Source organism: Myotis lucifugus, unplaced genomic scaffold (genome assembly GCF_000147115.1).
Source record: "Myotis lucifugus unplaced genomic scaffold, Myoluc2.0 scaffold_426, whole genome shotgun sequence".
Classification (NCBI taxonomy): Eukaryota; Metazoa; Chordata; class Mammalia; order Chiroptera; family Vespertilionidae; genus Myotis; species Myotis lucifugus.
Window position 1 is genome coordinate 213059 of NW_005871474.1, and position 13064 is coordinate 226122.

The 13064-nt window shown below is 43.3% G+C and overlaps 2 protein-coding genes across 10 annotated transcripts in view; one reads left to right on the plus strand and one right to left on the minus strand.

Annotated features, from left to right (window-relative positions):
• Positions 1 to 8306, plus strand: part of NUP88 (nucleoporin 88) — a 32403-nt gene extending 24097 nt beyond the window's left edge. For 6 of the 9 annotated variants that reach the window (XM_006102739.2, XM_014468078.2, XM_023744062.1 and 3 more), the window contains 9 exons: positions 1855 to 1945; positions 4130 to 4231; positions 5830 to 5988; positions 6258 to 6383; positions 6507 to 6572; positions 6720 to 6800; positions 7068 to 7194; positions 7528 to 7646; positions 8060 to 8306. In XM_006102739.2, the coding sequence (XP_006102801.1) occupies positions 1855 to 1945; positions 4130 to 4231; positions 5830 to 5988; positions 6258 to 6383; positions 6507 to 6572; positions 6720 to 6800; positions 7068 to 7194; positions 7528 to 7646; positions 8060 to 8123 (935 nt within the window). In that variant the 3' untranslated portion in view covers positions 8124 to 8306. The remainder of the gene's footprint in view (positions 1 to 1854; positions 1946 to 4129; positions 4232 to 5829; positions 5989 to 6257; positions 6384 to 6506; positions 6573 to 6719; positions 6801 to 7067; positions 7195 to 7527; positions 7647 to 8059) is intronic. The other 3 variants (XM_014468077.2, XM_023744059.1, XM_023744061.1) reach the window with 3 other exon arrangements.
• A 188-nt stretch (positions 8307 to 8494) lies between these two features.
• Positions 8495 to 13064, minus strand: part of RABEP1 (rabaptin, RAB GTPase binding effector protein 1) — a 113392-nt gene continuing 108822 nt past the window's right edge. Inside the window, 2 exon segments of the mRNA XM_023744058.1 lie at positions 8495 to 11164; positions 11890 to 12006. Of these exon segments, the coding sequence (XP_023599826.1) occupies positions 11063 to 11164; positions 11890 to 12006 (219 nt within the window). The 3' untranslated portion in view covers positions 8495 to 11062.

Below are 13064 nucleotides of genomic sequence, written 5' to 3' on the forward strand. Positions count from 1 at the left end.
GAGTGAATAAAAAAACAAAAACAAAAAAATGAAAGGCTGGGAGCTTCGGTCGCCAGGGGGCTTGGTCAGTCTGAAAACAGACATCAGCCCCTCACCCAGGCTGGCCAGGCACCCCAGCAGGACCCCCCTCCCTGAAGGGGGTTTGGGCAGCCTGAAAACGGCCCTCAGCCCCTCACCCAGGCTGGCCAGGCACCCCAGTGGGGACCCCCACCCTGACCCAGGACACCCTTAAGGGCAAACCAGTCGGCCCCCACCCGTGCACCAGGCCTCTACTCTATATAATAAAAGGGTAATATGCAAACTGACCCCAACAGCAGAACAACTGGGAATGACTTGTCACTATGACACACTGACCACCAGGGGGCAGATGCTCAATGCAGGAGCTGCCCCCTGGTGGTCAGTGCGCTCCCACAGGGGGAGCTCTGCTCAGCCACAAGCCAGGCTGACGGCTGCCAGTACAGCGGTGGTCATGGTGGGAGCCTCTCCCGCCGCCTCAGCAGCACTAAGGATGTCCAACTGCGGCTTAGGCCTGCTCCCTGTTGGCAAGTGGGCATCCCCCGAGGGCTACCGGGCTGCCAGAGGGATGTCTGACTGCCAGCTTGGGCCCAATCCCCCAGGGAGCGGGCCTAAGCCAGCAGATGGACATCCTCCGAGGGGTCCCAGACTGCAAGTGGGCATAGGCTGGGCTGAGGGGCCCCCTGAGTGCACAAATTTTTGTGCACTGGGCCTCTAGTTTAAAGAATAAATATCAATTATTCATAAGCTCTTCCAAAAAATAGGAGAGGAACACTTTCTAACTCACTCTATGAGGTATTACCCTGATGCCAAAACCAAACAAAGATGTCAAGAAAACTACAGACAAATATCTCTCATGAATATGAATAGAAAAATCTTCGACAAAATACTAGCAAACCAAATCCAGCAATATATAAAAAGCATCATATACCATGACTAAGTGGGATTTATCCCAGGAATGCAAGAGTAGTTTAATACCCAGAATTCAATCCATGTATTATATACCATAGCAATAGCATAAAGGACAAAAACCATGATTATCTTAATAGAGAAAATGCATTTAAGAAAATTTAATAGCCTTTCATGTTAAAAACTAGAGGCCTGGTGCACAGATTCATGAATGGGTAGGGTCCCTCAGCTTGGCCAGCTGTGGGGAGGGACCGCAGGAGGTTGGCTGTGGGAGTGTACTGACCACCAGGGGGCAGCTCCTGCGTTGAGCATCTGCCCCCTGGTGCTCAGTGCACATCATAGCTACTGGACAGTCATCCGATCCTCTGGTCGTAACGGTCACTTAGGCTTTTATATATATAGATACTCAACAAACTAGTAATAGAAAGGCACTTCCTCAAACGGATAAAGGGCAACTGAAAAATCCACAGCTAACGCCATACTTCATGGTGAAGACCAAGTGCTTTCTGTATTAGCTTTCTATTGCTGCTATTATAAATAGCCATAAATGGCTTAAAACAATAAAAATTTACCCTGGCTGGTGTGGGTCAGTGGTTAGAGCACCAGCTTGCAAACCAAAGGGTCACAGGTTCAATTCTCAGTCAAGGGCAGATACCTAGGTTGTGGGTTCGATCCCCAATCTGGGCACATGTGGAAGGCAGCCAACTGATGTTTCTCTAACCACCCACCTCCTGCCCTTCCTCCCTTCCACTCTGAAAAAAGAAAAAAAATAATGGAAAAAATATCCTCACATGAGGATTAACCAAAAAAAAAAAAAAAAAACGGTTTGACAAGAACTTAATTGCTTTTAATTAATATTGTCAGCATTTTAATTTGGAGACATTTGTGCATCAGTTAACTTGTGTAATGTGATAATGTGTTCCTTTGTAGATGAAGAAGATAAGGATAGTTTACAGGAACTTGCTACAGAACAGAAATGCTTTGTGGAACACATCCTTTGTACAAAGCCATTGCCATGCAGGTAAGAACCAACTCCTTGTCTACACAGGTAACTGTTGTTTGCCCCAGTAATCCAGATACATGTATGCATCACACTCACATGCAACTCACCCCTAAGAGTATCAGTTCATCCATGATCATCTGGAGCTCCCCGGTCTCAGGACCCTCACGTACTGTGTCCTCTCTCTGGAAGTCTTGTCCCAATTGCAGCTGTAGTTCGCTGTCTTCACTGGGCTAACTCTACTGGTTCTTCCTGATCTTAACTTAGTACCAGTTCTTCAGAAGGGGCTCCTCGATTCCCCAGTCTAACCTCAGGTTCTCCTCTTATTCCGCCGTTTTCTCTATAGTACATTAAAGGTGGCGTCTGTATTTGTTTAATGTCTGTCACCACTGCTAGAGTATGTTTCAGGAGAGCAGAGACCGTATCTGTGTCCTGCCATTTACTGTCCCTCCTGTTGGCATACTCGCTGTCTGACGTGCCTAGCGGGTGTTCAGTCAATATTTGATGACTAAATAAAGGGAAATGTCTAGAATGACTCCCAAGTTCCTACTTGGGATAACTGGGTAGATGTGGTCCCCTGAAGACACGTGGGACATAGGAGAAAGTTAAGTTTGGGAGGATGGAGACATGTTAATGGGGGCACTTGGAGTTTTCTGTTCCTGTGGCACATCCAGGTGGAGGCACTCAGTAGGCTGTTGGCCATGTGTCTCTGGTGTTTGGATGATCTGGGCTAGAACAGTATGGATGTGGGAATTGTCAGCTTTGGAATGTGTCTATGGTTAAGGTTACTCAGAAAGGAGCCTAGCATGAGTAGAGACCTGTGAAGAGAGTCTGAGCAACACTTTCTCACAGTCGGTGAGTCAGGATAGAGGAGCCCAGCCAAGGAAGGAAACTCGAGTCCAGGGCTGCCAGAAAGACTACAGGAAACCTGAAGGAAAAGATGTCAGGATGCCAGGGAGGTGGGTGCCTCAGGGAGCAGGCAGTGGGCAGCAGCAGGAAGGAGTCAGGAGTCTAGACTTGGCAGTACAGGGGCTTCATCTGGAACTGGAAGGGAAACAATCATAGGTGGGGGAGGAGAGCACCAGAGTGAAAAGTGAACAGGGAAAAGAGAGAATAAAATTCCACTTACTTACATTTCAAAAACAGGAGGTAAAATTAAACAGGTAAAAGTACCGCCTAGGAAGGAATACATAGAAAACTATGAAGCAAAGCAGGAGCGTGAGTATCATAAAAGTCAGAATAGTGGTGACTGCTCTAAGGAGTGGAAGGCTGGATCGGGTAGCATCAGCGCCCTGGTAGCGGCAGCATTCTGATTGGTGACCTGGATAGTGGTTACAGAGTGTACGTATGCACTCTTCTGTGTGTAGATTTCACACTGAAAATATAAAATACAAAATTTTTAACCTCCCAGACTCCCCCTTACCTACCTCCCCTCTAATAGGTTACAATTTAAAGTCTGTTGATTCTAAAGAGAAGGGAAGACAAACTATGTTAGGGGGAGCTTGAAATTACAGTGGGGAGAGTTTTGAATGAAGAGACATGAGCATGTTTGTAAGCAGAGGGTAGACAATAGGAGATTTTGAAACTACAGAGTTGAGATCAGAAGAGGTGAGAGGAAGTGGCATTGTCAGTCCAGGGCGGAAGTGTGCTGTGGGGGTGGGATGAACATTGGGGCAGGTGGAGTAGCCTGTTGGCAGGAAAGACATTTCCTCCAGTGAAATAACCAGGATTAAGAGGGAGATGCAAGCCGTGCGCAGAAAATGAAGTCCTGTGACAGGTGTTGGGCTGCCTGGGATTTTTCATGTGAGATAGACTGAATTCAGTCAGTAGTTTCTGAGCACTTAATCTGGGCTAGGCAGAGACAGCTGGGGCTTCTGTGCAAGTTGGGGAGAAAGACACGTATAACTTCATGGAATCATGGTAACTGCTGAGGTTAGTGCGCATCATGAGGCTCTGGGTTCCTGAGTGACTTATAAGTCAAATGGCCTCTAGGCTGCTAAGTGACAGCATGTTTCAAACCAGTCAAAGCTGTGAGTATTACAGGTTTCCAGGTCAGCACCTTTGAGGTTACTGCACTAAGAGCAGGTCCCAGGCAACTGATAGCCCAGCCAGAGAAGGCGGCGAACCTCAGCCATGTCATTCATTACACTTGGATCCACTGCGGTTGCCATTTCATAACTTCCCTGTGCCTGTGTGTGTTTCCAGGCAGCCAGCTCCCATTCAAGGGTTCTGGATTGTCCCTGACATCCTGGGGCCCACGATGATCTGCATCACCAGCACCTATGAATGCCTCATAAGGCCTTTATTGTAAGTACTTTTTTGTGTTCCCCACACAACTTGTTAATTCTGCAAGATCTAAACTGGGAAAATGCCCTTAGAAACAGCTTGAAGGTACTTGGATTATGCTTTGGCTTCTTATGAGGGTTGGAAAGATAGAATAGGATTAGTTTTAGGCATGATATCTTCTCTGGCTACCTGAGAGTCAAGAGCTTTACTTCAAAGTATGGGAAAGCATACTAAAATAGCGAACTCCATTAATATGAATTATATTCAATGATTATCATGTTCTAACTATGTGCCAGACTTAAAAGTAAGGCAGTTACATGCATTTTCTCCTGTAACCAAAGCGACCCTGTAAGGACCACACTATTATTCCCATCTTGTAAAAGGAAACAGGGCTTTCTCACTCCCAAGGCCATGCTCACACTTTAACTTCTCCATTTCTGCCAGGCTCAGAGGGACGTCATAGACTGTGTAACTCTGGAAGTCTGGTGGTATATAGCTGAGCTCGTAATCTTCCTTCTTAAAGCACTCGTGTGAAGCTATAAGCGCTGTGTGGTTGTTTTGTTTTTCCAGCAACCCTGGAATGTCATTCTGGGTTTTATAAATGCAGGAATAAGCCACCGGTGTTGAACACTGGCACCCCCCTTCCTGAGTCTCCTGGTGTCATTTCAAAGCATGTACTTTTAGATACTGACACAGTTTGAAATACTGCCATTAATTTACTCTCCTTCAAGGAACTCCCATGCTCTTTGAAGATTGGTAAGTTACACTATTTGGAAAGCAAAAGAACTCTTATCAATTTTGTATTACTTACACTAAAAGAGACTAAAAACTCTAGCAAGAATAAACATAATAAAATCCCTGAAAAAATTCCTTTTTGCCTTTTGCCTCAAGCATATTTTTAAAAACCCATCCTACCTTTAGTGAAATAAGACCTACACAGTGGGTTACTTCAGAATAAAAATGTGAATCTCGGAGGAAAAGAAAACTGAAATGTTAAGTTATCTAGATACATTCAAATCATGTTTTCTGCTAACTCCCTAAAATACAGGTTGTCTATAGTGTAATATTGTTAACAAACTCCCAGATTATTGTTGCATTCAGAGTAAGTCGCTCACCATGGTGTTAACTTTTGCAGTCTTTCAAGCTTTCTGAAATTGCCATTGTGAATATTTGTAATACTCGAGTGAATGTAATTTTTATAAGTCGTTATATATAGAGAGTAAGTACAGTATTTAGTGGTTATCTGGGTGAATATTGGTTTTGATCAAATCCAAACTGTACCTAGGAAATGAGTGATTCATTTGTTTATGACTCTGGCTTGTAACGGGCTCTCGAGTCCTTGCAGAAAAGTTCATGATGAATTTATACCCTGTGCTGCCTTCATCTTTACAAAAAGAATTTGGAGTGACAGGGCCCAGAATGCTTTGACAAATGGTAGCATTGGTAGAATAAGGGGGTAGCTCCCCAAGGGTCTGTCTTCATGGCAGAAATGTGCATCCTGGTACTCACACACACAGTGCCACTCAATAGTTCCTTAAGATTCTGGGCAGATGTGGCTAATGCTTTCCTCTGATACAGTAAGCGACTTCATGGTAGATTCTGTTTCATTTATTTTGCAGAAGCACAGTCCATCCAGCGTCTCCTCCCCTGCTTTGTACTCAAGGAGATGTTGAAGTGGCAGAGTCTCCCCTCCGAATTCTAGCTGAAGCCCCGGATTCCTTTGAAAAGCATATAAGAAGCATTTTGCAACGCAATGTTGCAAATCCAGCATTTTTGAAGTATGGGATATAGGTTATAGGTTTTAAGAACTGGTTCATCCTCTCTCTCCTCAGCTATTTATTTCATTTCATGTACTTTTTACTAAGTTGGAGTTGGAAGAAACATAGGACATATTTAATCAGCTAGTGAATAGACAGAATGGATAGAGAGGCACCTGAAAATGATAAACAGGAAGTATAAAAAGGGAAAAAAGCAGCTATGACTTGAGTCAATTTTTAGTTGTTTTACTCAACTAAAGGAAAGTAATGGTAGAAACTTTTTTTTAAAGATCATCTGAAAAAGATACAGCCCCTCCTCCTGAAGAATGTCTTCAGCTCATCAGCAGAGCCACCCAGGTGTTCAGAGAACAGTACATTCTTAAACAGGACCTGGCCAAGGAGGAGATTCAGCGGAGGTAGGTGGCCTTTGCTCACGTACCACCAGCTCCTGGCGGGCAGCTGACACTGTGTAATGGCCTAGACCTGGCTTCCCATTACATTTCTTTTTTTTTTTTTTTTTTTTTTTTTTGCTTTTGAAGGATCAAATTATTATGTGACCAAAAAAAGAAACAACTTGAAGATCTCAATTATTGTCGAGAGGAAAGGTAAGTGCCAAAATTGGGGAGGAGAAGAAAAAAAAAAAAAAAAAAGCTCCAGACGACTGGAACTGTATCTTGCCCTAAAACCCAGACCACATTAGCTGGCGTCACCATCAAGATGGACCTTAAGAGTCTCTTTTTTTCTGCCATTAGGAAAAGTCTGCGGGAAATGGCTGAGCGCTTAGCTGACAAATATGAGGAAGCCAAAGAAAAACAAGAAGATATCACAAACAGGTCAGTGGTCGTACAACATTCAGTTCCCCGCTCAGGTACTACTAGTGCTACGTGCTCAGATATTAACAGTGCCATGCGAAGTGGGCCTGGAGTGTTCCCCGAGGCCTGCGGAATGGAGCTGGCTCCCTTACCTCTCCTGAGGTGCGTTAGGGAAGACAGTGCAGTGATGCCTTCCCCGTCATCCTGTGGTGCCCCCTTCATAGACACCAGATTCATCCCTAAGTAGCAGAGATCTTAAGCTGAGATGTTTTCTTGCCTTTTTTAAAGGATGAAAAAAGTACTTCACAGTTTTCATTCTCAGCTTCCAGTTCTCTCTGATAGTGAGAGAGACATGAAGAAAGAATTACAGTTGATACCTGATCAACTTCGACATTTGAGCAATGCCATCAAACAGGTAGGAATGAATATAGGTTGTTAAATTTTGTACTTATGTTTGTTCTGTAAAAATTATTTCATAAAATATAAAAAATTCTCAGAGGGGGTAGGGAAGGTGGGAAGAGATTTACTAAAGAACTTACAAGTATAATCCATGGACATAGGCAGTAATGCAGTGAAGGCCTGGGAAGGGGGCAGCAGTGGGGAAGGAGTCAATGAGGGGGAAAAAGGGGGGGGGGGGCAAATCTGTAATACTTTTCAACAACAAAAATACATTTAAAAAGTAAAAAGATACCATGAAAACATGTAGCATACCACAGCCAAAAAACCTATGTTCTGTTTGATACTTAAGGTTACCATGAAAAAAGACTATCAGCAGCGCAAGATGGAAAAGGTACTAAGTCCTCAAAAACCCACCATTACCCTCAGTGCCTACCAGCGGAAGTGCATTCAGTCCATCCTGAAGGAGGAGTAAGTAATACTAACAGTCAGCTGTTATGAGGTAGCTTTTTCTTTGCAATAAATATGCCAAAAGTAGCCTTTCTCTGCCCAGCTGACATTACTTGGCATTTGTATGTCAAGTTTACTGAAATAGGAGCCATGTGATAAAGAACTTGAGATGATGACTTCATTGTAATATGATTTTGTTGTGTGGTCAAGGTGTAGTCCCCAGGGAACATGTTAAAAAATATTTCCAGCAGTTGCAATACTATTTGCCACTGTTGTTAGCCTTAAATAAGTAGTAAACACCATTACTATCCATCTGAAATGTTAACCTGTTTATTTTAGCAAAGCACTTCTAATTTCAACATTACTAACTAGTTTGAATTCTTTATGGCTTACTCATTTGTTCTGTTCCCAAAAGTGATTTTATGATTTTACAGGGGTGAACACATAAGAGAAATGGTGAAGCAGATTAATGATATCCGAAATCATGTCAACTTCTGACACCACCAGGAACAGTCGCACCTAAAGTTAACACAAGTGAAGGCTTGAGCTCAAACTGTAAAACAAGCCAGTAGCATTATCTATTTATAAAGAGGCATTTGGATGAGCTTTGGTGTTATATTGTTCATCATTTTCATACTTTACTTGTTTTATAATTATTGAATAAATGCTTTTACTTAAAAATTGGAATGTGCCTTATATATAAGCTTAAGTTGATGATTATGTTCAGCAATGGCTTAGGATTTTTTTAAAAGCCCAAGAACCTTGAGTTTTCTCCACAGTTGAACAAGATTAAGAGCTGCATTTTAAAGTGCCAACACCAGAAATGTGATTCTGAAAAGGAAGGATTCAAAGGAAAAGGCCACACAATATACTAGGCAGCAGCTTTTTTAATTTGAACACTCTCTTCCTAAGGACACACCTTCAGTACAGTTAACAAACGGTTACATCTGAAATCTGCTTAGAGCCGAGCCCAGGATCCACAACTGCAAAGCCGCTGCTGGCTCACTTCCACAGGCAGTATTACCTTTGAGAGCTCAGTTTGGCTGTGCACTGTGTCCTGATATGAGTTACAAGTGAGTACAAGGTACAAATGTAGGACCTCAAAGGGAAAAAGAAACAAAGACTTTGTATGCAGCATATGATTTTGTTCTGTTAGCGTTGGGTAATGTTTTTTACCTGCCCATATTAGTTCTGAAAGGTAATACTGCACCTGCCTAGAAATGGCCGAGTGACTGCCAATTAAAAGCCACATAAGGCAGGTAACAGGTAGGAGGTAAATCATGTTAGACATGCGTGAGAAAAACATGTGTACAGACTGAACACAAACACAGGAACACTTGTGAAACCGAACTGATCTTTTCTTTTGTCCAGACAGGCTAAATCCTGCCTTCAAATCAGTTTCCCGCTTACACAGAAAACCCAGATTAAAGTGTTTCTTACCAGGATAGTGGCACAATGTTTGCTTCATACGAGAAACAAATTGTTAACAAAACCTAGAGTAACAGTTTGGGTTTTTCTAGGATATTTTTCTTAACAAAGTGGGTTCCAACAGTCTGCATCTGCCACAGTAGAGACTACCAGTGGTTCCCTAATCATGATTTTATTGGCCCAGTACCATCTTACTGAGAAAAACATCTGCAAGCTTGTCTCAGCAGAGCAGTTCCCTGGGACCTATAGTTTAGTTCAGGAAGATTATGAATTACCCATCCATCCTGAATTATAGTGCCAATTTTAATATTCTGAAACAAATTAGCTCAGGGCTTATTCAAGGAACCAGTCTTACACTTACAACATTTAAACAGATTGTATTTTAGAATTAAATTCCCTGTAACTCAATGAGGATAAATGTTTCCTTTAAACCAAGTAGTACTTTATACAAAGGGACTGTAAACCAATTAAAATAATGTTTCATGCATGGCAAGCCTGTAGCACTATTTCCATAATTAGTATTTACTTTTAAATTCATAATCATGAATTCAAGACTACAACAATAACCTAAGGAATGAGGTATGTAGTCTGTATCTTGTCCCATGGAAGACAGAAGTAAAGATCTTTCGGGCTAGTCCACAATAGCTTCATTTATAACAATGACAATTCACTTTAAACTCTAAGTTGATGGTGGCTTTAAATGAGCCAAACAATCTACTTAATCCATTTAATTACTGTAAGGGTCCTTCAAGTACCCTGCTGTTATATAACACCAATCACAAAAATTATCTGAAAACAATTTTACCTTTGAACCATCTCTATCATGAATGAAACCATGTAGACTCCTACTGGCTGACAGTCCTGCAGCAGGTCAATAACCAATAGGAACCGTTCTCTGCTTTCTGCAACACCATACGGCCACGGCCAAGGCAGCCTGTTCACTGAAGCTTTCTTCACAAAGAAAAGCTAACCTCACAGGAATGACAAAGCAGATTTCCAAACTGATGAACGGACTGACTGGGGTTTTCCCAACTTCATAAGCATTATCACACTCCAGGTCTAAATTATAAAAGAAAAATACAAAATTGGTACCTGTCAAACATAGTTATCACCATTTTGTATTTGACACTTCTGAAACAGTACTTCGGCCCATTGATTCGAGTTAAAAGCAAGCAGCAGATTTATAAATTTGTACTAGATGTTGTCAGCTTGTTTTGTTAATATTATCTTTTCCCACTGATCCAATAACAGTTTTCAAGAGCAGGTGGTACCAGTTCAGTTTGACCCTGGTACCTGTGGGCCCACGAAATTTATCCAAGTAGCAGAAAAAGTGCTTTCAAACAGTTTCTTGTGCTTTTCCTTTAGCCTCAATTTCCAATACGTATAGCCCCAGCTAAGTTTTCAAATTCTCATAATTCAGTTCTTGAATTGGTTTTGTTTGCCACAACTTCTGATTCTCCGGCAAGTTTCAGTAGCATTTAAGATCCTCCAATGAAAGATAGAATAGTTTTTTAAAAAAGCACTGAGCTAGGAAATGCAGTCACTAGCCAATGGCCTGCTCTCAAACTTCATATTTTAATATAAAATACTCATACAGCATACTACACGTGTCTTGCTAGCTGAATACTGTTACTGATGTACTCTATACAACAAAAAATGATCTCTTCCAATATCTATGAACAGGAAATGTAATTCCAAACACTACTGGATGGTGCTTTAGGGAAATGTTGGATAAACAGGCAAGGAAACAGCACTTTCTCCATCACTGAACCTGATCCACATCTGGAGTCAAGCCTGGGGTCTCGCTAGTGTTCCCACTTGAAAGGTCTTTTTGCTGCAAATTAGCCTGGCTGTTTGCTGTTCCTGTGCTGCACAGTCTTCTCCCACTAGAAACACATCTCCCCAGTCTTCCTTTTTTGTGACTTCTTTAGTTAAGAGTAAGTAATTAATGTTGCTCTAAAGATGAGTTAAAAACCCAAAGTGCAGGCGAGAGTCCTGCTGTGAAGGTGTCATGTCTCAGGAAGCTGGTTAATGTCTGTCAGTTTGGTATCATTCAGAATTGCCCGGACTCTCTCCAATGAGTCTGCTTGCCGGATCCGCTCTAACTGCACCTGGAGAGACAATACAGGGTAAGTGCACATGGTTCCTGCCTAGATTTTTGGAAGGTTACTTTGATTGGTTTAGAGGAGATGGAGCAATTCCCAAAAGCTGCTGTGGAGCAGACCCAGTGTAAGGTGCTGGGACCATGGATGTGAATGAGACCTGACCCCTGAGAACCCACAGTTCAGTTGGTGGGGGGGCAGGGGGACTTACAGAGAATCTCAGCACAATATGCTAAATGTCACTGTAGGCACTCACTGTGTGCCAAGCGGCATGGAGGTGGTGGTGGACCACTGTGGCCCAGTGTGAGGACCTAGCTCTGTAGGTCTATAGGGAAGACAAAGCTAAGCTGAGCCTGGGGAGTCAGGCGCTGATGAGATAATGAGGCTTACCAGAGTGACTACTGTGGGCAAGGAACCACAAGGAGTTAAAATACATTGGGACATGGAATATAAAATATAAGGCAAAGAGGTGAAAAACCATAGGGATAGGCCTTGTTGGGAAGGGTCTTACATGGTATTCCAAGGACTTCACACTTTACTCTTAAGGACCAACGGTAGAGAGGGAAAGGGGCACAAGTCTGAGGTACACACCTGGGTTTTGGCTTGAATGACCAGGCAGGTGTTTGGGCTGGATTAGCTATTGTCAGTGGTGGAGTCAAGGGGCGGTGAGTTCTCCTGGGTACCAGGACCCCCTAAAGTGCCTTGGTGCTCTAAGGGTTCCCCAAATGCCTCACCTGAAGGGTTTGAGAAAGCTTTACAAAATCTCTCTGGACTTGTTCACTGACATCTAGTTCTGTCTGCAACCTCTGAGCTTTGTTCTTCTCTTCAAACATTAGTTGTTCAATGGTAACCTAAAAAAATACAAGTTTTGAAGGAGGATTAACGCCAAAGAGCCATAGGTCAGAATCACTTAGGACAGTGGTTCTCAATTTGGCTGCACATTAGAATCACCTGGGAATCTTTGTAAAATTCTAATTTCTGGGCCTCACCCTCCGGAAATTCTGTTTCTTTGTTATGGGGTGGGGCCACAACATTAGTAACAAAGAAACAGAATTTCCGGAGGATGAGGCCCAGAAATCAGGATTTTAAAAAGATTCCCAGGTGATTCTAATGTGCAGCCAAGGTTGAGAACCACTGACTTAGGAGATCTAGGAACTTGTAGTCTCCTACTAGAGAAGAAAGGTGGGTATTGAGTTGCCTAAGCTACTTGCTCGAGGTCCCTAAAATGAATCAAAACGTATTAAAGTGCTGCACGCACAGACGCACACATCTCCCCTCACCCCCAGCAGCCTGGTGACAGTGGCTAATCAAGAAGCAGCTGCTAAGCCCTAGCTGGTTTGGCTCAGTGGATAGAGCATCGGCCTGTGGACTGAAAGTTCCTGGGTTTGATTTCGGTCAGGACACATGCCCTGGTTGTGGGCTCGATCTCCAGTAGAGGGTGTGCAGGAGGCAGCTGATCAATGATTCTCTCTCATCATTGATGTTTCTATCTCTCCCCTCTCCCTCTCTGAAATCAATATCCACACTAATAAAAGAGAAAGATGCAAATTGACTGTACCTTTGCGACACCCAGCAGCCAATTAGGAGTGAGTAGGCAAATTAACCCAACAAAGATGGTGGATTAATTTGCATACACAGGTGCCAAGCAGCCAGGGGCGAGGTGGGATGCTTGCATCGTCGCCATGGCGACAATGCAGGTGTTCCGCACCGCCCAGTCGCTCCGGGCCTCTGGGCACCATGGGAAGGCGGAAAGTTGTCTCCAGGCCAGAACGAAGGCAGAAAGGTGGCTCCGGGCTGGAGTGAAGGTGGAAAGGCGGCTCCAGCCGGAGTGAAGGTGGTGCCGGCAGCCAGGGGAAGGAAGGCCCATTCTTGCATGAATCTTTGTGCATCGGGCCTCTAATATATATAT